This window comes from Hypanus sabinus, chromosome 17 (assembly GCF_030144855.1).
Source record: "Hypanus sabinus isolate sHypSab1 chromosome 17, sHypSab1.hap1, whole genome shotgun sequence".
In the NCBI taxonomy this organism is placed as follows: domain Eukaryota; kingdom Metazoa; phylum Chordata; class Chondrichthyes; order Myliobatiformes; family Dasyatidae; genus Hypanus; species Hypanus sabinus.
In genome coordinates this window covers 6,788,831-6,815,708 of record NC_082722.1, presented here as the reverse complement: position 1 = coordinate 6,815,708, position 26,878 = coordinate 6,788,831, and the positions used below count along the sequence as shown (strand labels likewise).

The following is a 26,878-nucleotide window of genomic DNA, read 5'->3' as shown; positions in this document are numbered from 1 at the left end:
AGATAAATAGCCCGCTTGGGCTCCCTTTTCTCCTGTTCTTTTACTGCCTATTTATTGAAATTTATAGAAAACTCCTTGAAGCTAAAACTGTGAAGAGAAAACCTGTTCCAATCAGTGTAACTGCAGTTTCTAAACACAAATCAAAATGTACAATGGCATATTACTGAGCACTGTCATTCAATGCCATCCAACCTTACGGGAAAGTGAATCAGATAAACTTATTCTGAGCAGATCGTTCTACAGCTAAATGGATATATCTGATTCGGCTAGATAATTGCATCACCTATCCAGGTAAGGCTACATATGAAATACCCACTCACTGCTGTGCCTCCAGCGGTGGACATTAACCCTAACTGCTCTGTAATGCTTGATTTTATTTTGTTGCTGTGGATGATTAGTTGTAAGCCTGTCCAATAGCTGGGATCTTCTGGAGTCGTTGGAGCAGGGAGAAAATACCTGCTCGGGAGAGTTGGGTCAGGCAGTTGCTGGTCAGCCCGAGGAGTGGGGTCCTCGACTGTTCCCGGAAGCGTTGCCGAGCGACGGAGAAGATGGCAGCTGGCTCCACGTCGCCTGCAGGCCGCAGCTCCAGCCTGTCCATGGAGTTTCTGGAGGGACTGACGGAAATCGCGGAGCTGCAGGAAGCCTACAGCAAGCTGTGCAGCGAGGAGGTGGGGGACAGCCTGGCAGGAGAGGGGAGGGACCAGGGACTGCGACTGCCTGTTTATCCGTCAATGCCCACGGGCGCAGATTGTGGGGTCGTGAACAGTTCTGTCAGTGTGTGTACGTCTGTGCGTGTGTTCGTGCCTGTGTGTTTTCGTCTGTGTCTGAACAGTCATTGGTCCGGTGTTCCGGTCCATGGTCTGTTGAAGGTGTTTCTTTGCAAACCTGCTCAAAGTCAGTCAGGTTTATTATCGAGTACATGTACGGACGGGTGCAGTGCAAACCTGCAGCAGCACCACAGGCACATAACATCATGTACACAACACTCTCAAAAATATATACATTATACAAGAAAGAACGCAATTAGAATAAAACAAAAGTCCGTTGCAGTGCAAAGTGGTCCAGAGTATTGCTATTCTGAGGTAGTGATTAAGATTATTCAGTTCTTCAACTAATTTTAATAATTGAAGGGAAGTAATTGTTCCTGAACTTGGTGATGTGGGACTTCAGGCTTCTGTACTTCCTGTCCAATGGCAGTAGTGAGAAGATGGCATGGCCCGGATAGTGAAAGATGTTGCCTTCTTGAGCAGCACCTCATGTAAATACTACAGATGACAGGAAGGGATGTGCCTGATGTATTGGGCTGTGTCTGCTGCTCTGCAGCTTTGTATGTTCCTGCACATTCAAATTGCTGATACTGTACAATCAATCAGGATACTTTCAACCTATAGAAGTTTGTTCATACACTACATATTCCTGTAGAGACACAACAGAATTCAGTTATTAGAAAGTGGAGCAGCAAATAATCTGGTGGAATTCAGTGGGTCTGGTGATGTTAGTGAGGGGAAAAGAGTTAGCAATGTGTCAGGTTGAAACCTTGCACTAGGACTGAAGGGAGATAGCTTTTATAAAGTGCAATTAAAGTTAGAATTAATTTTATTTCTTACATCCTTCTCTCAACATGAGGGAGTAAAAATCTTTATGTTGTGCATCTGTCGCTATGTAGGAGCAATAAGGAAGGGAAATGTGGGAGGATATTGCCCAAACACTAAGATTGTATAGATAATTATTTTGTGTACATGTATGTACAGTCAGATATGCAATCAGATCAATATGTATTGATCAATCTGATGGCCTGGTGAAAGAAGCTGTCCACATCCTGATGGTCCTGGCCTTAGTACTACAGTACTGTTTGCTAGACGGAAGCAGTTGAAACAGTTTGTGGTTGGGTGACTGGAGCCCCTGATGATCCTCCGGGCCCTTTTTATGCACCTGCTACTGTTAATGGCCTGAACAGAGGAAAGTTCACATCCACTGATGCACTGGGCTGTCTGCACCACTCTCTGAGTGCCCTGCGATTGAAGGTAGTATGTTTCCCGTACCAGGCAGTGACACAGCAAGTCAGGATGTTCTTGATGGTGCCCTGTAGAAAGTTCTGAGGATTTGGGGACTCATACCAAACTTCTTCAGCTGTCTGAAGTGAAAGAGGTACTGTTGTGCTTTTGAGATCCTCTGTTATGTGTATACAGAGGAACTTGAAACTACTCACCCTCTCAACTGCAGTCCCATTGGTATCAAAAGGGGTTTTTCTTCTGTTATCCATGGTCAACTCCTTTGTTTTTTCAACATTGAGAGAGAGGTTATCCTTTTTGGCACCACTGTGTCAGGGTGTTGACTTCTCTGTAGGTTGTCTCATTGTTGGAATAAAGCCTATTAATGTTGTGTCATCTACAAATTTGATCAGCAGATTGGAGCTGTGTGTGGTAACACAATTGTGGGTGTTAAGGAGAGCAGGAAGTGCTGAGATAGGGGTATTGTACAGAATGGGAGGGAAGGTTCTGGAAAAATAATGGACAAACTGAGCTAGGTCTGGTGGGGGAGCAAGGGTGGAGTTGATAGATGAAGATTTTTTGAGGTATAGCCAGGTGCATGTAGATAGAGCATTTCTATAGTGCTGGTCGCTGGGTGCACTTCATATTAGAAAGAGTGATTGCTGTTTTTAATGTTGGAAATGTGACAGCCCATGTGTGCACAGAAAGATGCCATAGATAATCAGGTTATCTTAAATGTTGATTGAGGATCAAGTGTGGTGGCTGTGGTGTTTGATATAACTTGCCAACTCTTTGAAGAGGGTCATAATCTTTTCAACTGAATATGCTTTCACTTATGCTCTTCTAGGTGGGGATGATCCTGGAGGTTTGCTTGTTAACCTTTCCATTTTTGATTGATGGATAAGTGGGCAGTAGAACTTTCATCTGATTTTTACCTTTAGGTTTAGTTATGTGATGTTTGAAGTTACTACCTCTGTAAGTGTTATTTCTCATCTAATAGATGTTTTCATATAAAAGGTGCTTATTCAAAAGATTGTTAGAAGGTAATTTGAGTTTATTTCAAGAATGGAAAGCAGGTAGAATATATTTAGAATATCTAAATCGAGAATTACAAAAAGCCAAGGAATACAGTTACAAGAAATAGTTTATGAATCCTTTGCACTTACCTGTTATCTTTGTAATTACCACATTCTTTTCATTAGAGGATACTGTGAACAATCCAGGAGCAGAAACCCTTTCCTCCCCTCCTGTCTAATCTGAGACAATGAGGTTAATTCTGGAAGCTCAGCTGTATTCTAATTGGAATTAGTACAGAGCTGGGCTCGAACATGGGGCACCCCTGGTTTGCTTGGTTTAAATCTCATTGAGAGGGTGTTTACACTCCACCTGCACTTCTCACTGCTTCAGTAAAAGCAGCCAACATAATTAAAGATTGTGCCCACCCTGGATGTTTTCTCTTTGCCCCTCTCCCATGCAACAGAAGATAGAAAAGTCTGAAAGCACGTGCCACCAGGCACAAAGGCGGCTTCTGTCCTGCTGTAGTAAGGCCCACTTGTGTGATAAGATAGACTCTTGACCTCATTATGGTCTTGCACTGTACTGTCTGCCTGCACTGCACTTTCTCTTTATAGTAACACTCCATTTTGCATTCTGTTACTGTTTTCTCTTGTACTAGACCATAAGACATTAGGAGCAGAATCAGGCCGTATGTCCCATTGAGTCTCCTGCCATTCCATCGTGGCTGATTTATTATCCCTCTCAACCCAATTCTCCTGCCTTTTCCCTGTATCCTTTGACTAATCAAGGAGCTAGCAATCTCTGCTTTAAAGAAACTCAAAGACTTGGCCTCCACAGCCATCTGTGGCAGTGACTTCTACAGATTCACCACCCTGTGGCTAAAGAAATTCCTCCTCAGATCAGTTCTAAATGTAAGCTCCTTATTCTGAGGTTGTGTCCTCTGGTCCTAGATTCACCCAATATAGGAAACATCCTCCCCACACCCACTCTGTCTAGGCCTTTCAATATTGGATAGGTTTCAATGAGATTCCCCCTCCTGGTGTTCTTCTAAACTCAAGTGAGTATAGGCCCAGAGCCATCAAATGGTCCTCAGATATTAACCCTTTCATTCCTGGAATCATTCTCGTGAACCTCCAATGAACCTCTGGTGAACCTCTTCAATGCCAGCATATCATTTCTTAAATAAGAGACCCAAAACAATTCACAATAAGTAAGGCATCATCAGTGCCTTGTAAAGCCTCAGCATCACATCCTTGCTCTTATATGCCAGTCCTAGAAACAGAAAACCTACAGCACAGTACAGGCCCTTTGGCCCACAATGCTGTGCTGAACATGCACTTACTTTAGCAATGTGTAACCTAGGGTTACCCATTGCCCCCTATTTTTCTGAGCTCCATGTACCTATTCAGGAGTCTCTTAAAAGATCCTGTTGTATCTGCTACCACTAACATCACTGGCAGCCTATTCCACACACTCACCACACTCTGCATTTTTAAAAAAGAAAACTTACTCCTGACATCTCTGTACCTACTTCCAAGCACCTTAAAACTGTGCCCTGTCATGTTAGCCATTTCAGCCCTGGGGAAAAGCCTCTGACTATCCACACAATCAATGCCTCTCATAATCTTATTCATCCTCTCCAAATGCTAATATTGCAGTTGCCTTCCTTATTATCAACTCAACCTACAAGTTAACTTTTAGAGATCTTGCAGGAGGATCCCTTCGCACCTTGGAATTTTGAATTTTCCCTCCATTTGTAAAATAGTCTACACTTTTATTCCTTCTACTAAAGTGCATGACCATACACTTGCCAACACAGTATTCCATCAGCTATTTCTTTTATCATTCTTCCAATCTGTCTATGTCCCTCTGCAGACTTCCTACTTCCTCAACACTACCTGCCCTTCACCTATCTTTGTATGTCTGCAAATTGGGCCACAAAGCCTTCAATTCTGTTATCTAAAACGTTGACCCCCACCCCCCCCCCCTTAGATGTAGTACTCTTCAGGTAGAAGGTGCAAGTCCTCAGGACTCACACCACCAGGTTCAAGAACAATTACTACCCCTCAATCATCAAGCTCTTGAACAAAAGGGGATTACTACACTCATTCTGTTTCTGATGCTCCCACAACCGATGGTCTCGCTTTAAGGACTCTCTATCTTGCTCTCATTATTTATTGCTATTTATTTATATTTCTGTTTGCACAGTTTGTTGTTCATTGATCCTGTTTACATTTATAGTTCTATAGATTTGCTAAGTATGCCCACAGGAATAAGAATCTCGGGGTTGCATGTGGTGACGTGTATATACTCTGATAATAAATTTTACTTTAAACTTTGATCTTAAATGTGAAAAGAAGCACTCCCAATACTGACACCTGTGGAACACTACTAGTTATCGGTAACCAACCAGGTCAGGCCCCTTTTATTCCCACACTTTGCCTCCTGCATGTCAGCCAATCTCTATCTATACTAGTACCATTCCTATAATACCATGGGGTCTTAACTTGTTAAGAACCTCATGGGTGATACCCTCTAAGGCCTTCTGAAAATACAAGTAAACAGCATCTGCTGATAATCCTTTGTCTATCCTGCCTGTTATTTCCTCAAAGAATTCAAACAGATTTTTCAGGCAAGGTATCTCTTTAAGGAAACAATGCTGACTTTGGCCTATTTTGTCATGTGCCTCCAAGTACCTTAAAACCTCATCCTTAATAATAGTCTCCAACATCTTCCCAACCACTGAAGTCAGGCTAACTGTCTTATAATTTTATTTCTTCTCCCTCCCTCCCCTCTTAAAGAGAGGAGTGATATTTGTGATTTTTCAGTCCTCTGGAGCCATTTGAAAATTCAGTGATTCTTCAAAGGTCATTACTAATGTGGCCACAATCTCTTCATATTGTGCTGTTCAATGCACTAAATGTAAAGAAATGATCCGAATGATGGCATGCAAAACAATGTATTTCAGTGTACCTTGATAACAAACCTATTTACCAAGGTGTTTAGATACCATAGTCATATATATTTGAGAGACTCTCTATTCAGACTTAATGATGCAGAATACCTTTTTCATTGAAGAATTGGAAATTGTAAAGCAAAACCTGATGTGTTTGTGGAAAAAGTATTTTTGTGGACCTACACTAGCAAGGAGCATGGTGAGGTTCTGTGCTATTGGAAAGCATAATTTTCCCGAAAAGTTTTTGTGTGGTCTTGTTTGTAAGACCTTTATAAGGATAGCATGTTTGCTATTGGGATCATTTGTAATTTAGTATATCTGTAAGAGGTGTTTATGCAGAGATTTACTGTTGTTTTGAACGAGATAACTGTTTTCTTATGTTCTTAATGCAGAAGGAGGTCGAAGCAGAACTCGAGGCTCTTGTTGGACAGCAGAGCAGCCTGGAGGGTAAAATGACCGCTCTGCATCGGATGGGGTGGGTACCAATTTTAAGACAAAATGAATCAAAAGTTAATGCACAGTAGCTGGGAGAATTTTTTTTCTCTGATTGAGTTCACAGTATTACTAATTGTATCTAAACCATAGTGTTGGACAAATTACTTTCCCATTGTATGTTCTGCAATATAGTTTGGATCTTTTAGTGCACTGGTATTAATGCCCTTCAGGAAAATACGTTCAATTAAACCTATTTGAAGACATAGAGAGTAATTACTTTAAGGATGAATCCCACCTTAGATTTCTTAGGCTTCTCTCATAAGCTTCGTTTCTGCCTCTACACATTAATCTGATAGAGTTGTGCACCTGCTTAATCGGCAGGATCTCATTCTGGATGTGTGGCTGTACTGCACACCAGGAGGAGATCCGTAGTCAATGATGCATCACCGCATACACACATATTGGTTTGTCCTTTAAGCCAATATCATAGAATGTGGTACTAAAACACCCAGCTTCATGATAAACCTTGTTTAGTCCATTATTTGCAGATGTTCATACCCTGATGGAGTATGCATTTGAGTTGCTCAAACTGTGAATTAGGTTATCCGTAGCAGCTTGATTGATACCACTGTTAAAATCATAAAGCACACTAGAGATAGGTGTGAGCTTTCACATTATTGCACTATGTGCCTCTAACCAGAATATTTTTCTTGAACTTGATTGTTAAAATCATGGTTGCTCTGTTATTGACGTTTCAAGTTTTCATGTTGTATTAGGCTAAGATTACCCTGATGTTTTAGTTGGGGAGGATGATCTGACAATATGTCAATATTAGTATATTTTACAAATTACAGTGGATTCCAGCTAATTGGGACACGGTAGAAATTAATACACAATTTTTTTAGTACTGTATTAGGGCTGGTGGTATCCTAATTTGTTCTGTATTTCATTTAAATACATGATTTGATACTAGGTTAAATGGTTGTTCATAGAATTATAAGGTATAAAAAAGACAAACAACCATTTAACTGAGTATCAAGTTATGTATTTAAATAAAATACAAAACAAATCAGGACACCACCCATTCAAATACAGTACTAAAAGAACTGTGTATTAATTTTTCTGTTGAAACCATTAGGAACTCATCCAATGTACGTTGCCTGTATGGGGTGTCCCGGGTGGGGTAGCACCTTTAGTGGGGGGACTTGTCATGTGCATTCTGGGACAGCTCACTCACCTTTGGTCACTTTTAGTCCTGAGGAAGGGTCTTGGCCCGAAACGTTAACAGTGCTTCTTCCAGTAGATGCTGCCTGGCCTGCTGCGTTCCATGAGCATTTTGTGTGTGTTGTAGTTTGAATTTCCAGCACCTGTAGATATCCTCATGTTTGCACCTTTGGTCTTGTTTGTTTAAATAATTAAATACGGGTTGTATGTAAAAATAAGTGAATTGCAATAGTCATGCGCAATACCATGAGATATGTGCACGCCTCAATTAAAGTAAAGAACAAAGTTAGACTCACATTCCCAGCTCTCGTGTTTTCCCTTTGAATTGCTTTAATGTTTTGAAACTACAAAACATTATCGTAGCCACGACATTATTTTTAAAATCAACCTGAGGCAGCTATTGACCTGTTGAAGTGCAGCAAGACATTCGAGTTTTTTAAAAAAAAAAGCCCTGTGAGGAATGGCGAGTAAAAGAATGTAGTACAGTCGGTACCAGTGATAAAAAAGGGCATAAATGGCTGACTACATTGAAAAGACAGCCAGATTCAATTGCGCAATGGGCTTATGTATACTTGAGCTAATTCAGCAGTAGTTTGAAGCTAATGAAATAGCCAATGAGAAACAAGTTACAGTTTTGCTCAGTGGATTGGGTTTAAAGGCATCCAGTTTGCATACAGTTAACTGCTCCAACCAAACCAGCAGAATTGAACTTTGCTGATGTTATGTAAGTAATACATGAACACTTGGAACCAAAACCATTGTTGATTACAGAATGTTTTAAGTTTCATAGGTGAAATCAAAAGGAAGGGAAATCCATTTTGGTGTATGTATCTGAATTGAAGAGATTGCCTGAGCATTGTCAGTTCAGCCATTGACTTAATGATGCACTGAAGAATCTTTTAGTTTATGGAATTTTACAAGAAAACATTCAAAAACAGAGCTAACTGAAGCACAACATTCATTTAAAAGAGCAGTTGAAATTGCTGTATCAATGGAAGCAGCAAAGACAACTGAGTTGTAGTCAGGAATGAAAGTGAGCATTATTACAAGAATCACCTCTTGTAATAATGATCAGGGAGGCACAAAGAAAATCTGTAATTACCAAGACGTTCCTTTATTGTCTCAATGAAGAAACAAGTGAACTTGCACAACAGAATAGGCATCCGTTAGTCTCGTGAGATTATGGATTTGCACCTTGGAAGGTTTCCAGGGTGCAGGCCTGGGCAGGGTTGTATGGGAGGCCGGCAGTTGCCCAAGCTGCAAGCCTTTTCCTCTCCACGCCACTGATGTTGTCCAAGGGAAGGGCACTAGGACCCAAGCAGCTTGACAATCGAATACCTGTTTAGTATATGGCTTACACCAGCAGTGAATGGCAAATTAATTAAAATGGAAGTGAACACTGGCTTGGCTGTTTCAGTCATTCCACAAAATGAATTTGTACAGCATTTCAAAGATAGTAAACTGAAGGCCGCAGATATCCAACTAAGAACGTGTACTGGAGAAAAGATAACTTCTGTGGCAATGAACAGTTAAGGAGTAGAAAATATAATACCAGTTAAAAAGGATTTTCTGCTGCTGGTCACATGTTCCTCATAGTTCTGTTTTAAATCTCCCTGTGTCCGTGCGTGCCTCACATCCATGATAGTGAATCTTCTACCGAGTTATTGCTGTGTTGTATGTGAGAACCTCTGCTTTTATACTCATTTCTTACCAATTCAAATATTGCATTCCATTGTCATTGGTGGTAGGTCATGTGTCTGACCTTTAACACCTTTTTAGTGGCTCAGCTCCAGGCCAGCATCCATTTATTGCCCTCTTCCCAGCAAGTGACAATTGGTAATCGGCAACCAGTTTGAATCACACAGACCAGACCGAGAACCCAATATTTACAAACCTGCATGTTATATCGAACCAACGAACACCTCACAAATAACTTATCCCTAGTCCAGCAGTAACTTTGTGTTTACTTCAGAACACTGATCAAGCCAAGTAACTTTAGCTCACAAAATGGAGTCTCTTCATAAAATGGTGGCCACCATCTCCTCCCTCAAGGCAAGAACAAAGGTAATTGGTATGTCTGCTTCCTTGATTCATTCAAATTCACTAATTTGTAGACTGTAGTTCTTTGCAACACTGTGAACAGAATTGCAACATCTAAATAGAAATGGCCTGACCAAACAAATGGTGTTACCAGACCATTCATTATGGTTGTATTTTTAAAATTTGTGAATTGCATGGGTCATGATGCTATTACATAATACATGACACCTCATTTAAGTAAAGAACAGAGTTGACTTGCATTCCCAGCTCTCTTGTTTTTCCTTTGAAATAGTTTAATGCTTTGAAGCTACAAAACATAATGCAGGTGAGGGTAGCTAGCTACTCCAGTGAAATAGGAACTTGCTTGTCCTATCAGTTCCCGAAGACTGGGTGAATGAGATCAGCAGTGAGGTCCAATGGCCAAGAAAGCAGCTCTGTAATGTTTGAAAAGGCACAGAAGAAATCCTGGTTATCCACTGCAACCAAGAGAGACCCAGGTTTGTGATAACTTCTTATACCACTGGACCCAGACTTCTGAGTTTGAGAGAAGGGAACTGTCCTAGTACAATGGCTTTTCCACTTTAAAGACCCTTCTGCCCAGGTTTCACGGTCTTCATTAGATATGACAGACAACCAACATGCTGCCATATTCTTTCAATTGACTGTAAATGAACAAAATCAGTGTGGAGACCTAGTGTAGATAATGGACTGCCTTCAAACAATTCTTTAAACAATTGCATTCTCCAAATCTTCATTTTCATTGAAACATTCAAGATGATTGTTGATACCTTCAAATTTTTCATAGTTCCTAACTTGTCAAAGTAGTGAAATAATTTAGTTTTCATTCCTGGATGTTTCTGGCCTCTTGAAGCCTGAATTTTTGAAACCGCAGTGAGCAAAACAATTCTAAATTATCTTACTGTTTGTTCCTCATCAATTATTAGTGACAAAAATTACTGATCTTGAACACAAAAACATACAGCTGATGCTATTTAAAACTACTTGCTCTAAGCCTAATCTTAACAGGTAAATAAGTTCATGCAACTAACGCTAGTTAGAAACTGTTCAGTACCAGTCTGCTGTTCCACTTAAGTGGCAAAGTGTCCCAGGTAAATGAAGGGAATCCTGGCTAACTTCTCGATTAGTTTTTGTTCTTTGAGATTTGTCCCAAATAAGCGGCTGCTCTGATAGTGCAATTAACTGAAGTCCACTGTAATTTGCTACTCTCATCTCTGAGTACAGGACAGATGATTTTGTTGCTTTGGCTACTGGCTGTAATCTTCCATCTATAGATTTCAGGAATTTGGAAAGTTGCAAATGTTACAATTGTTTCAAAAAAAAATCCTTTACGGGCAAACACAGTAACCAGAAATCAATTTCTTAAACTTGCTAAGGGGAATATTTCAGAAACCTGATCATGTTTAAAATCTGGGAACATACAGAGGAAGTTTACCAGAGTCAGATGAGTAGAGATTTGATAGTGGTGCAGAAAATCATGATGAGTTTAGATTGACTTCAAGAAGCTGTGTCCTTTATTGCGATGTTTAAGGACATGCAGTTTGCAAATTTAACATGGTGCAGCTGGCATCTGGTGATGGGAGTTAGAGAGGAGGAAGTGAATTAGAATGATAGCTTAAGTATGAGGAAAAACTCTTCCTATTCATGGAGTGGTTGAAATCTGGAACCTGCTACCAATTGAAACAAAGTCAATCAAGGCATTCCAAAGGGAGTTAGGTCTGTGAAGGAAAGTAATTTGCAGTGGCTACAGGAAAGCAGAGGTGTGGAGCTGGCTGAATTGCTGAGTTAGTTCCTGTTATCAGTTTGATAGCTGAATGGTTTCCTGTTCTCTAGTGATTGTTTGACTTTTGGGATCTAAAAGATTCATTAGTTATATGAATCATCTGGAGGGATGAAGTTGTCCTTACAGCAGAGGAAACTTGGGAGATTAGCAATGATTCGAATTGCAAGTTTCGGTAGAATTTAGGGAAAATGAGAATTGATGATCATAGCACACAGGTTTTGGTGGATTGTGAGGGGAAAAACAAATTGCTGGATGAATTCAACAGGTGAAGGAACATGGGGATATTAAAGGTAAGTTTTTTATATATGCAGAATGTTGGGTGCTAGGAATGCCCTGCTAGGATAGTGGTAGAAGCAGATACATTAGAGACATTTAAGAGACTCTGAGATAGTTCTCCATTTTTCTTTCATCCATGTGCTATGTGGGAAGGAAGAGTTAGATTGATCTTTAGTGTTACGAATGTGGAGCAACTCTGATGGGCCGAAGGGTGCAAAGTTGCCCCCTCCTTTTTGAGAATCGCAAGATCGCTATTATTTGGGGTCTGAGACCCAGGAAATGAGAGAGAGAGAGAGAGACGCAGAATACACAACCAGGTGGAATGTCTCCTGACATAAGCGGAACGGAACCACTGATTACTGCTATTGTCTCTTGGAGAAGGAATTGTGTATTGAGTACTGTACTATTCATTGAAACCCCTCAGGGGACAACCAGAGTGGTCTGGTTGAGGGATTGCATCATCCCAACCTGATTGACATCTGAGACCCCGTGAGTGAGGATAAAAGACGGGTCTGGGGAACACCCCTTCGACACACCAGGAGAAACATTAGAAATCCAGTGACAGCGTTTTATAGCGAAGCTGGTGAGAGCTCGTGTGTGTCCTCCCTTGCCTGGGTGGCGGGCTCATCACAGAAGAACGGTTTAGCTAAAGGAGAGGTCATACTTGAATGGCCAGAACAACGAGACACTGACGGATCAAAATCATAAAGGAAGGTTGGCAAAACACTTAGTGGTAACTGTTCCCATTCTCATATATTCTCTCTCTCTCTCTCTCTCTCTCTCTCTCTCTCTCTTTCTCTTCCCCCCCCCCCACCTCCGACAGCAGCCTGAGTGAACTGTATATTTCCATCGGACAATTCATTAAATTCATTATCCCCTAGACAACGACAGAGCTTATTTCTTATTGATTATTATTATTCCCGCACTTTTATGTTCAGTATTGACGACGTATATTATCTGTATATTTGCATTGATATTATTTTTGTGTATTTTTACTAATAAATACTGTTAAAAATAGTGCCATCAGACTCCAACGGACGTCTCTATCTTTGCTGGTAAGTAACCCAGTTACGGGGTTCGTAACAAGAGTAGGTTAAAAGGTCGGCACAATGTCATGGGCTGAAGGGTTTTATATAGTGCAGGACTGTTCTATGTTCTGCAGACTCCCTGCTTCCTCAACACTACTTGCTCCTCCACTTATCTTTGTACAAAACCATTAATTCTGCCATTTAGATCATTCATGTAGAAAGTGAAAAGTGGTGGACTCAATACTAACTGCTAAGAAACACCACTAGTCATCGGCAGCCAACCAGAAAAGGGCCCTTCATTCCTGTTCTTTGCCTTCTGCCAATCAGCTAATCCTTTACCCATAATGCAGTTAGTTGTGCTGCCTCACAGTTGTGGGAGCTAGGTTTGATTTTGACTTTGGTTGCTACCTGTGTGAAGTTCGCTCATCCTGTGGATGCACAGGTTTCCATCAGGTATGCTAGTTTCCTCCTGCATTTCAAAGACATGGTGGTAGGTTAAATGGTAATTTTAAACTGCTCCTTAGTGGAAGTCAGCAGCAAAACATAAAAGGAGTTGTTGAGCTTGCAAGAAGGAATAAGTTGCAGACCATGTGCAATAGGTGTGATGATATGATAAGCTGCCTTGTAAACTGATTAGCCTGTGTCTTGTAGGTAAATAAAGGTTGAGTATCTTAGTTCTTGTGGGAAAATAATTTTTATAGTTCTGTCAAATGATATGCAAGAGGACTTGTCCTTCCTCTTCCCTGATGCTGGCTAATCGTCATTTGTTTCCATATTTTCTGTGAGATGGTCCATTGCTTTTTCATTGTGCATGCACTCAATAGTGTTGTAATGTTCCTTCCTCTTTGTTCCTGTTCCCTAGTCCAAATTTGCAGCTGATTGAGGATGATGCCAAACAACTTGCAGGGATGATCACGTTTACTTGCAACCTGGCTGAAAATGTAAGCGGCAAAGTTCGGCAGCTTGACCTAGCCAAGGTACACATTGCTTTTAATTCCAATGCAACTGCTAGGTAGAATGTTATTGTGGCATCTATAAATCAACAATGGATAATGTCAGTGTCAGGAATGTATGAAAATCTGAATTTCTGAAATCAGCTTCGTGTTAATTGTCCTATATTGGCCAGTGGATACATAGCTAAATTATTCAGTTTTATGTCTTCTTCTGCTAAAGGTGTTGGCTTGGGATAGGAAACTGCATTGTTATCTTTTAATATAGTTGCTAATTTATCAGAAACCTTATTGGCTTTTACTGTGCATTTATTTAACAATCTTATGAACTTTAGTAAAGGAAACCCCACCACCCCTGCCCCTTCCCACATTATAGCTGTTTGGGGAGCGAAAATTTCCCCTCATAGACTTCACAAAACAAATACCCAAAAAATTGAAATACGGATTAAAATTTGCTTTTAAGAACTTTTATGAAAGAATGTAACTGAATATATATCTCATTTGTTTTTAGCTTGTTGATGCATGAACAGATGACATGTCTTTGCCTTATGGAAAATAGTGATATGACCCAATTTAGGAATGCAAACCTTCCTGTAATGCAGGGATCAGCTGTATATTAATATCTGGGGATACAACTTATAAGATCATTGATTCTCCTGTGATAGATGGAGTTCTCTGGGTGCTGGCACCTGTTTTTAAAGCGGCTATTCTTCATGTCCAAGCTCCGATACTTTCCTTGCCATAAATTGAGCACTTTAGCTGCTTTCCCATCTCCCCTGCTGTTCCAGCTCTCACCTGCATGAGGTTCACATTCTGAAAATCCATTTTCAGACTTTCTGTTCTATGAAACCCAGTGGACCAAGTCAGGTACACAAGCTACTCTGCATTTCAAAAAGAGGATTATTAAAATCTAACATGCACTGAGAGTAAATGCCTGAACTCTTCACTAGTTAGATGAGTTGGTCAAGGCCTTGAGGGTGAGACTGTCATCTGCACATTTGGACAGTGGGATAGTCTGTGATTCGCATGGGGGATGGGAGGTATGAACAGAAAATTATTTTGAAAAGGTTTGTGTGATAACCATAGTCTTAAATATGTATCATAGAATCGGATTTACCAAGCTATTCAACGCGCAGATGACATCTTGGATCTTAAGTTCTGCACTGATGGAGTGCAGACAGCCCTGCGCAATGAGGACTACGAGCAGGCAGCTGCACATATCCATCGCTACCTGTCACTCGACAAGTCTGTAATTGAACTCAGCCGGCAGGGGAAGGAGGGTAAGGATTTTAAAACACTACCTTGTTTAGTCTTCAGTCTTATGACTGTGAAAAGGTGGGCATTTTGCCTATGAAACCCAGGTGAGATGCTTGCATTATTTTTTAGTTTATTGATGTTGGGTCTGGTGTTTCCCCAGTAGTCTGGGTGGTTTTTAGCTGTACTTTTTCTCCTTTGGATAGTGAGGTTACTGTCACTATTTTCCATTATCTATGGAAAAATCTGTGGAATTTTGGAAGGCCAAAACTGGAGAGTGCATCCTCAACATATCCACTCCTTCCAAAATCTTTGAATACAACTTGTCAGATTCTGGAGATATATTGTCTTTTAAAATCATTTTTCTAATCAATGATAAGTTCTTTTTATTCTGGAATTTTTGGCCTCCATTAAATTTAGAGTTTTCTGTGCCATCTTCTATGAAAACATGAACAACTGCAGATTTTCTCATGTTTGAAGTTTTGATACTGCTGAAGGGTCTTGGCCTGAATTGACGACTGTACTGTTTTCCATAGATGTTGCCTTTTGTGTGTGTGTTATTTGGATTTCTAGTTTTGCAGATTTTCTCTAGTTTAAGTTTTTGTACAGTTTCTTTGCCATTTCATTTTCTCTGTTGTAAAATCCTTGGTTTCAATCTGTAAGGAGCAACAATGTCATTTTGTCACTCTGTTTCATAAGAACATAAGACATAGGAGCAGGTGTAGGCAATCTGGCCCATCAAGCCTGCTCTGCCATTTAATAAGATCATGGCTAATCTGACCATGGACTCATCTCCACCTACCTGCCTTTTCCCCCTTCTATGCAAAAATCTATCTAGCCTTGTCTTAACTATATTTACTGAGGTAGTCTCTGCTGCTTCATTGGACAGAGAATTCCACAGATTCACCACCCTCTGGGAAAAGCAGTTCCTCCTCATCTCCATCCTAAATCTACTCATCTGGATCTTGAGACTATGTCCCCTAGTTCTAGTCTCACCTACCAGTGGAAACAGCATTCCTGCCTCTATCTTATCTATCCCTTTCATAATTTTATATGTTTCTATAAGATCACCTCTTGTTGTTCTGAATTCCAGCGAGTACAGTCGCAGGTGACTCAATCTCTCTGCAAAGTCTAACTGCCTCACCTCTGGAATCAACCTGGTGAACCTCCTCTGCACCACCTCCAAAGCCAGTATACCCTTCCTCAAGTATGGAGATCAGAACTGCACACAGTACTCCAGGTGCGGCCTCACCAGTATCCTGTATAGTTGCAGCATATCCTCCCTGCTCTTAAATTCAATCCCTCTAACAATGAAGGCCAACGTTCCATTTGCCTTCTTGATAGCCTGCTTCACCTGCAAACCAACCTTTCGTGATTCATGCACAAGCACTCCCAAGTTCCTCTGCACACCAGCATGCTGCATTCTTCTACCATTTAAATACAGGTAGTCCCCAAGTTACGGACAACTTGTACTTACGAACCGAGGAAGGAGAACACTGTCCGCTACTTTAAGTTGTTGCCGTTGACACTGTTGAGTGTTTAACTTTGTATTTGGCTTAAAATTTTCTTAGTAAGATTCACCCTGACCCTGCCCCCCCCCACCCCCATTCCGGTCAGCTGGTGGCACAGTGAGGTCGATGCCAGGCTGGAGAACAGAGGTTTCTGTGCCGGGTTGATATCGAGCTCGCAACCTGACCTTGTATATAAAAAAAAAAATAACAGTTAAATTCCAATTTAAACTCCAGCTTAAATTCCCACGCAGAACATTGTGGATGATCAAATACGCAAACCCAGCACAGCCCCCACTTGTCCCATTCAGCTTGTCTCAGTGCGGTGGTCGTTAGGACCCAGTGCACCTCGGGACCCGCTGCTCGCAGTGTTTCTGTTCCATTGACAGTGTGTGGTGGTCCTTAAGACCCAGCGGACCTCGAGAGCTGGCAGAGGTCGGGACCTGATGCCTGCAGTGTTTCTGTTCTGTTGACGGGACCCAGTGGACCTTGGGAGCCAACGGAGGTTGGGACCTGACGCCCACAGTGCTTCTGTTCCATTGACGGGAAGTGATCGCGATTGAAAATAAAGTGGAAATAATAAAGCGTTTGGAAAGAGGTGAAACACCATTGGTCATTAGAAAAGCATTAGGCTACAGTCGGTCAACGATCAGAACAATTTTAAAGGATAATGGATAAAGTGAGAATAATGGAACATTTGAAAGGTCCTGCCCCGATGAAAGCTACAATTATTACTAAGCAACACAGTGGTTTAATTATTGGAATACATACGTTTCTTAAGTGTTTTATATGCATAGAAAGGTAAAATATATACTATATACTAAGACAAACATTTGACTGACGCTAAATAATATCAGATGTACTTGTTCCGACATACGTACAAATCTGACTTAAGTACAGACTCAGGAACGGAACTTGTACGTAACCCGGGGACTGCCTGTAATAACATAATCTTCCAGTTTTCCTTCCAAAGTGGATGACCTGGCATTTACCAGCATTGTACTCCATCTGCCAGACCCCTGCCCACTCACTTAACTTAGCTATATCTCTGTGCAGACTCTGCGTATCTTCTGCACAATTTGCTTTTCCACTCAATTTAGTATCATCAGCAAACTTAGGTATACTACGCTCAGTCCACTTTTCCAGATCATTAATGTATATTATGTACATCTTCCTCTTTCCCTTCTGCGCCACGGAACCAGGCTCAGTGCCAATGACCCGATCGCTGTGGTCATCCTCCGCCAGGTCATCTGCCCTCAACCGTATCCAAAATGAGACTTAATGTATATCATGTATATCACTTGGTCCCCTCTTCAAGATTGTTAATGTATATCCCTGCAGCACACTGCTCACCACTGATTCTCAACCAGAGTGACACCCATGTATCCCAACTCTGCTTTCTGTTAGTTAACCAATCCTCTATACATGTTAATACATCACCCCCACTCTATGAATCCTTATCATATGGATAAGTCTTTTATGTGGCACCTTATTGAATACCTTTTGGAAATCCAAGTAAATAATGTCCATCTGTTTCTCTCTATCCACTGCGCTTGTTATAGCCAGTAAGTTTGTCAAACAGGACTTGCCTTTGCTGAATCCATGCTGCATCTGCCTGATCGATCTGTTTCTTTTCAGATGCCTCACAATTTCTTTAATGATAGCTTCAAGCATTTTCCCCCAACTACAGGTGTTAAACTAACTGGCCTATAGTTACCTGTCTTTTGCCTACATCCTTTTTAGAACAGTGGCGTGACATTTTCCATCTTCCAATCCACCGTGACCTACCCAGAGACCAGAGAATTTTGGTAAATTATCTCTGAAGCCTCTACAATAACTTCTGCCATTTCTTTCAGTATGCTCGGATGTATTTCATCAGGACCAGGGGATTTATCTATCTTCAGGCCTGTAAGTTTGCTCAGTATTACCTCTTTAGTGTTTGCTGCTGTATTGAGGTCCTCACCTCCCATCACATTCATAACATCTGAAGATGTGTCCTCCACTGTGCAGACTGACACAAAGTAGTCATTCAAAGCCTCAGACATTTCCTCATTACCCAATTTCAATTCCCCCTTCTCATCCTCCAAGGGGCCTACATTCACTTCAGCCACCTTTTTCTGTTTTATATAATTATAAAAACTTTTGTTTTTATAATTTTGTGCTAGTTTACTTACATAAACTAGTTTCCCTTTCTTTATTGCTCACTTGAGGTACTTTGAGAAAATTTTAAAAATTAACAATCTTCCAGTTTCCCAGTGCACTTGGTGACTTCATATGCATGAGTTTTTAGTTTGATGCCTTCTTTTATTTCCTTAGTTATCCAAGGCTGGCTCTCCCCACCCTTACTATCCTTGTTTTTTAACTGGAATATACAGTCGGCCCTCCTTATCTGCGGATTCCGCATGTGTGGATTCAACCAACCACGGTTCGAGAAAACCCTGAAGTTGTCTCTCCAGCACACGTTGTTTGAGCATGTACAGACTTTTCTTGTCATTATCCCCTAAGCTAGTGGTCGCCAACCAGCCAATCGTGATCGACCAGTCGATCTTTGAGACTTTCCCAGTAGATCCCGGGGGGGGGGGGGGGGGGGGGAAGAGAAGAAAATTAAATACACAAATACTGTTGTAATGTGAACATTATAAAAATAAGTAATACTAATTAGGATAATGGTAATGTAGCAATACTCCTGCTATGGAAAGCTGTTTGTAAAGAGAGTTTGTTTCCAGAGTTGTGGGGTTTTACTTCTGTTCTTTCTGCCCGGTGCGCATGTGTACATTGTACGTTGTCCAAATTGCTTTGGCTGGGAAGGTTGTGGATTTTTCTCATGTATTGACACTGGTGGTCAGACTGATAAACTTGACTTGAGCAAAAGCGCTTTAGCAACGTCTATTCAAGGTGTTACTGGATGAACTTGATGCCGCTTACGGAGACATAATTCTTCATGCTGATGTTCGGTGGTTGAGTCACGGCAAAGTGCTGCAACGATTTGTTGACTTGCTGCCTGAGATAAAGACTTTTCTGTCGGCAAGAAACGAGGAGCTCGAGGAACTGTCAGATGATGCGTGACTACTAGATTTAGGGTTTCTGACAGACCTAATGGCTAAATTAAATGCACTTAACGAGCTCGTGGGAAAAGACTGACACCTGCCCCACATGATAAGCGCAGTAAATGTGTTTGAGGCCAAGCTCGGTGTTTGGATTTCAGATTTAAAGAATGGCAGACTGACACATTTTCCCAACTTAGAAAAAATGTTTCAAGCCATCAAGGAAAAAATTGCTTTTCACCCTGAGCAGTACTGTCTTACCAAGACAAACTGGCAATAGAGTTCGACTGGCGTTTTGGGGAGCTAAGCATCATGAAATATATTGCTGCATTTACTTCAAACCCATTTCTGCCGATCGATATAGAACAGATAGCAGCCAAACTTCAGCAAGTGATATTGAAATGGAAATAATTGATTTGCAAAATGACATCGAGCTTAAAGCAAAATCAAGGGACGGTGACTTTTGGGGGCTTGTCACCAGGGAGAAGTTTCCTCATCTCATCACATGCACTATAAGTCAGTGCCTACTTCGGGTCAACTTATCTGTGTGAAATCGCATTTTCACAGTTGAAAATTATTAAATATAAGGACAGGAGCTGTCTTACTGACAGACACCTCATAGACTGTCTCAGACTGGCTATCTGTAGTTATGAGCCAAATCTCAGGGAACTAGCAGAAAGTATTCAGCCCCAGTCATCACACTGAGTGCAAGAGTCAATTTTTATTCATTTATTTTTCGTGTTGAAAGAAAATTAAATAATGAAACTTAGAATTAAGGGTATGAAGTATTGTAATATTCTTAAAGAAAGACAGCTATGGTGTGCTTGATATGCTAGTTAGTGTTTTCTTGGTTGAATTAATTTGTAAGTTTGACAAAAGCATTTTATGTAATTCAAATACAATTAGCCTAAATAAAAGGCCTCAAGTTGGAAGTACAATCTGAGCTGTTTTTTTTCTCTAAACGATTTAGTAGGTCGATCTTGCCTTTCACTAAGGCTGGGGTAGGGGATCTTGGGCTTAAAAAGGTTGGTGACCGCTATCCTGAACAATACAGTATAACAACTATTTACATAGCATTTACATTGTATTAAGTACTATAAGTAATCTAGCAATGATTTAAAGTACAAGCAGTCTTTAAGTCTGATCTGTATGCAAGTCGGAACAGGTACACCCGGTACGTATTATTTAGCATCAGTTAGTCAAACGTTTGTCTTAGTGTATATAGTATATATTTTACCTTTCTTTGCGTATAAAACACTTAAGAAACGTATGTATTTCAATAATTAAACCACTGTATTGCTTAGTAATAATCTTAGCTTTCATCGGGGCAGGACCTTTGACATGCTTCATCATTCTCACTTTATCCTTTAAAATTGTTCCGATTGTTGACCGACTGTAGCCTAGCGCTTTTCCAGTAACTGATGGCGTTTCACCTCTTTCTGATCGCTTTATTTCCACTTTATTTTCAATCATGATAGTCTTCCGTCAACGGAATAGAAGCACTGCGGATTCAGCAGCTGCCATGGGCGGCGAGTTCGGAGCTCCCCCCGGTCCTAAAGTGGGCCGACTGTACTTTTATTCAGCACTGTGAAAAATCTCTTTGAAAGTCTTCCACTGTTCCTCAACTCTCCTACCAGGTTGCCTGTGTTCCCTGTCTATACTAGCCAAACCCTCACCTCATTGTAGACTCCATTGTTTAGGCCAGGGGTGGGCAAACTTTTTGACTTGTGGGCCACAAAGGGTTCTAAAATTTGACAGAGGGGCCGGACCAGGAGCAGATGGACGGAGTGTTTTGGTAATACACCTCATAAGAGAAAATAAAATATCATGGGATATGTAGAAAACATGTGCTTTAATTTCAATTGAAAATGAACAAATGCATTACAACAAAATATCTGTGTTTGAAGTCCCATGGTATTTAGCTATTTATTGAAATGACTTTTAAAACACTGAAAATTAAATGAATAAAATACAGCTTTTTTAATAGTAACAGTTATTATTTTAAAGCACTGAAAATTCTGTTATCCTTCAAGATATTATCATCATCACTCTCCTCCTGACTGTCTTTATTTCAAAAACAGTAGGAGATGCAGGTCTACTTGTCCTGCTCCTTCTTACTCAATTGTCCCCTGTGCCAAAACTCAACAACGACCAGCACAAGGACAGAACAGTGACAGCACACCAGTATGCGGAGCGCGTTATTTGATCTGGAGCGCAATTTTTATTTTGAGAACGCACGTGCGCCTGCGCACTACTCATGTCCATCACTTAACAGAAATGACATGTAACATGTAAGGCTTATTGAAAAAAATATTTTCAAATGTATTTTTTATATAACACAAGGAAGAAACTTATTTTTAATTTCAGTGGGAACAGTGTTGTTGGTCTCCCTTTTTAGCCAGCGCATCAAAGTCTGGATTTAGTTTTGTTGTGGCGATTCTCAGGATGGATCTGAGGTGTTGGTCAGTTAACTTGGATCTGTGGCTGGCTTTGTTGATGTTCATGACGCTGAACGCCTGTTCACACAAATAGGTCGAGCCGAACAAAGAGTAAAGCGCAAATGTGGAGTAATAGGCTGCACCTCAACAAAGGTCAATGTATATAGAGTGCCAGAAAACGTTGGGAAAACGCCAGAATTGCGGGGAAAAAACACTAACAAGGTTTATTAATATAATTTCATCAAGTTCTGCGGGCCGGATTAAAAAGCTTAACTGGCTGCATATGGCCCCCGGGCCGTAGTTTGCCCATGCCTGGTTTAGGCAATTTACATATTCACAGGGACTCTTAGTCTGTTTTTATGCCTCTGGCTAGTTTTCTATTTGCCCTTTACTTTCTGATTACTTTCTTCCTCTGCGAATTTGAAGTTTTCTCAATCTTCAGCTTACTGTTCTTCAGCCTTTTCCTTTGATCTTACTAGAATCTCTTTATTTTTTTGGTCCAATTTTCCTGCCTTAAAGCAACAGCTATTTGATGAAACTAGGTATTCTGTAAGTCTTCCAATCTGCAATAGGCATCTCACATCTTATGCTTCCATAGTTTTCTTTGTATGAATATAAGATGCTGCTTTCAAATTAAACCCACTGACCTTTCAACTACTGGGTTATTAATTAATCCTTTCTGATTGTGCAATGGTAGGTCTGAACCTGTATCCTTTCTGGTTCCTCATGTACTGGTAAAGGAAATTGTTTATTTTCCCTTATGTTGGTGACTTGAAAATTGGTTAAAGTGCAGGTTATGATGAGGATACTTGTGACCCACAATGGGATATAGATGGGTTGACTCACTGGGTTAAAACTTGGAAAATGGAGTTTAATATGGGGAAAATATGAAGTTACACATTTCAGTATAAGGAATCAAAACACAGTTTAATCAACTAAATAGAAAAAAAGACAACAAATGAGTAAAAAGATCTTGTGTTCTTGAGTATGAATTACAAAGCGTTAACAGTCAAATACAACATCATTAAGAACACAGAATACTTAAAATAAATTTATTATCAAAGTTCATATATGTCACCATATACAACCCTGTAGTGTTCTCGTGCAGTGTGTTGAAACTCTGACTAACACAAAGTTAAACTGTAGCCAATGAGGATAGGATCGCAGTAAGATTAACCATTTACTGTTCATTTTTCCGCACTAACGTATGGTGAAAACTGTTGATAAAACTATACAAAATATATACAGACAACAACACACACAAAATGCTGGTAGAACACAGCAGGCCAGGCAGCATCGATAGGGAGAAGCGCTGTCGATGTTTTGGGCCGAGACCTTTGGAATAGGGTAGGGTTAGTATTTTGCTGAAGGAGTCAGATAAGTGGGTGACGGTCAGGGAAACGAGGCAAAGGGCTCAGATTGTAGAGAACACCCCTGTGGCCATCCCCCTCAGTAATCATTACCTCATTTTGTATACAGTTGAGGGGGATGACCTGACAGAGGACGACCACAGCGATCAGGTCTCTGGCACTGATCCTGGTTCTGTGGTGCAGAAGGGAAAGAGGAAGATGAAGAATGTGGTAGTCATAAGGGATTCCATAGTAAGGAGAACAGACAGGAGGTTACCTGAGATAATAGAGATACCTGCATGGTGTGTTGCCTCCCAGGTGCCAGGGTACAGGATGTCTGAGATCGGGTGCAGAGTAGTCTAAAGTAGACCAGAGTAGACCAGACAGAAGTCCTGGTACACATTGGTACCAGTGACATAGGTAGAAAAAGGGAGGAGTTCCTGAAGAGAGAATTTAGGAAGTTAGATAGGAATCTGAAAGGCAGGACCTCTAGGGTAGTAATCTCAGGACTGCTGCCTGTGCCACGTGCTAATGAGTGCAAGAATGGCCTGATCAGGTGTATGAATGTGTGGCTGAGAGGCTGGTGTAGGGGGCAGGGCTTCAGATTCATGGATCATTAGGGCCTCTTCTGGGGAGGTATGACCTCTACAAAAAGGACGTGTTACACCTGAACCCAAAGCGGTCCAATTTCCTAGCAGGCACATTTGATAGAGCTGTAAGGGAGGGTTTAAACTAAGTTGGCGGAGGGATGGGAACTGGAGTGATAAGGCTGAGGAAGGAGAAAACAGAATTAAATCAAAGATAGCGTGTTACAGAGATTATAGAAACAGAGGAAATGAGGCTTAATCAAAGCCAGTGGAATGAATTACAGGGCAATAGAGGCATGGTGCAGTTAAAACAGAAAGCAACAAACACTGGACTAAGAGTGTTGTATTTGAATGCATGCAGCATAAGGAATAAAATGGATGATCTTAAAATTCAGATACAGATTGGCAAATATGACATTGTGGCCATCTCTGAAACTTGGCTAAACGATGGCTGCCATTAGGAGCTGAATGTCCAAGGATATATGGTGTATCAGAAAGATAGGTTAGTAGGTAGATGGGTTGGTGTGGCCCTATGTATAAGAAATAATTCTAAATCATTAGAAAGGGATGACATAGGATTGGAAGGTGTAGAGTCTCTATGGGTTGAGTTAAGAAATGGCAAGGGTAAAAGGACCCTAATGGTAGTTGTATACAGGTGTTCAAATGGCAGGCGACACCTGGATTACGAATTACAGCAGGAAATAGAAAAGGCGTGTCAGAAGGGCAATGTTTTGATAATCGTTGGGCATTTTAACATGAAGGTGGATTGGGAAAACAAGGCAGGTCAGTATTGGACCTCAAGAGAGAATTTGTAGAATGTCTAAGGGATGGCTTTTTAGAACAGCTTGTTGTGAAGCCCACTAGGGGATTGGTTGTGCCACACTGGGTGTTGTGCAATGATCCAGAGGTCATAGAGCTTAAGGTTAAGGGACCCTTAGGGAACAGTGATCACAATATGATCAAGTTCACATTGAAATTTGAGAGGGAAAAAAATAAAATCCAATGTGTCAGTATTTCAATGGAATAAAGGAAATTACAATGGCATGAAAGGGGAACTGACCAAAATTGACTAGAAAGGGACATTTGCAGGAAGGACAGCAGAGCTGGAGTTTCTGTGAAAATTGAGGGAAGTGCAAGACAGATATATTCCAAATAATAAGAAATTTTGAAAGGAAGGAAGGACACTAACGTGGCTGACAAGTGAAGTCAGAGCCAAAGTAAAAGCAAAAGAGAGGGCATACAAGGAAGCCAGAGCTAGTGGGAAGATAGAGGATTGGGAAGCTTTTAACATTTGCAGGAGGAAGGTCATTCGGAAGGAAAAGATGAATTATGAGAAGAAGCCTGGCAGCATCTATAAGGAGAAGCACTGTCGACATTTTGGGCTGAGACCCTTCGTCAGGACTAACTGAAAGGAAAGATAGTAAGAGATTTGAAAGTAGTGGGGGGAGGGGGAAATGCGAAATGATAGGAGAAGACTGGAGGGGGTGGGATGAAGCTGAGAGCTGGAAAGGTGATTGGCAAAAGGGATACAGAGCTGGAGAAGGGAGAGGATCATGGGACGGGAAGCCCAAGGACAAAGAGAGGTCAGGACAAAGGGTCTCGGCCCGAAACGTGTGTTGTTTGAATTTCCAGCATCTGCAGATTTCCTCGTGTTAACATTATATCAAATTATAACAAGCCCCCTTTTTTCTTTTTTTTACTTTTGTTGAGTATGTGATCGGTTACACAACAAAACTATAAACACTAGAGACTGGAGCTAAGTTAACGGGTTTTCTTTACTTTCGGAACCCGAACTGAACCCAAACATACAGATCAATAATTGCCTAATAGTGCATGCTCAATAGCATGTTACTACGACATAAAATAATAGTCCCATATTATACAGTAGGCTATATGGTACAACTTTTTTTAACTTTTGGTCTAAGACCCATTTATAACTCAAGTCACTGGGGAGGTCTCCTCTGCCTCTCGGATAGCGTCTGACTTGAAATATTTGCTTCGGAGAAGGAGTCTCCACAGGTACTTCAGGTGGGTCCTCAACACTGATAACAAGTTTATCTGTGGAGGAGGCTGAAGTGGTCACAGCTAGAGTGTTTGCTTCTATGTCTGGGGAGTCAGGGCAAGGTGGTGGTGTGCTTTTCACCCGAGCATCCAGGATTTGGTCCACATGCCGTCTCCATATGTTCTCTCCCACCTATATTCTATACATCAGTGGCCCTTCTATGGCAGAAATTAATATGCTGTACTATTCTATGTTCTGTGTAAAGTGTTTGATTCCATTGTTCTTCACAAAACTTTGGAATTCTTCAGAGACAAATTGTCGTCCATTGTTTGTGCAGATTTGCTCTGGTTTGCTATTCCTGGTGAACATGGCCCTCAGCACTGTAATGGTCTTTTCCAATGTGGTTGTCTTCATTTGATGACCTCTGGCCATTTGGAATGTACATCAACGGCATTAAAGATAGAGTCCATGAATAGTCCAGCAAAGTCAATGGGCACTCGCTGCCATGGTGGTGAGGGCCACTCCCACGGATGGAGAGGGGCTTGTGGTAGTGTGTTTTGGATCTCTTGACATCCAGAGCAGTTCTTGGTCACATCCTCAACCTCTTTATTGATTCCTGGCCACCACACATAGGCATGGGCAAGACCTTTCATCTTCATGGTACCCAGGTGCCCCTCATGCAGTTCCTCCAGCATTCTGGTATGTAGGTTAGGAGGAATCACAACTCGTGAGCCACATATTAGTGTTCCCCAACACACTGACAACTGCTCCTTCCTCGCTGAGAAGGCTGGAAACAGTGTGTTACCCCATGCTGGCCGCCCCTTTACTGTGATGTCATACACTTTTGACAATGTAAGGTCATTGCGTGTCTCCCTTTCAATGAGGCTGTAAATTACTGGTAATTGTTCAACTACTATTGTGTGAAGGACCTCTGCTGAATTCATTTGTGTAGTTACCTCGGAAGTCAGCAGTGTAAAT

General features: G+C 41.1%; 1 protein-coding gene across 2 annotated transcripts in view; it reads left to right on the top strand.

Annotated features, from left to right (window-relative positions):
• The first annotated feature begins 533 nt into the window (after positions 1–533).
• cog4 (component of oligomeric golgi complex 4) overlaps positions 534–26,878 on the top strand; it is a 104,188-nt gene continuing 77,843 nt past the window's right edge. Inside the window, exons 1-4 of one of the 2 annotated variants that reach the window (XM_059992504.1) lie at positions 534–668; positions 6,357–6,439; positions 13,631–13,745; positions 14,824–14,998. In XM_059992504.1, the coding sequence (XP_059848487.1) occupies positions 549–668; positions 6,357–6,439; positions 13,631–13,745; positions 14,824–14,998 (493 nt within the window). In that variant the 5' untranslated portion in view covers positions 534–548. Of the gene's footprint in view, positions 669–6,356; positions 6,440–13,630; positions 13,746–14,823; positions 14,999–18,336; positions 18,389–26,878 lie in introns of those variants that run through there. The other variant, XM_059992505.1, reaches the window with a different exon arrangement.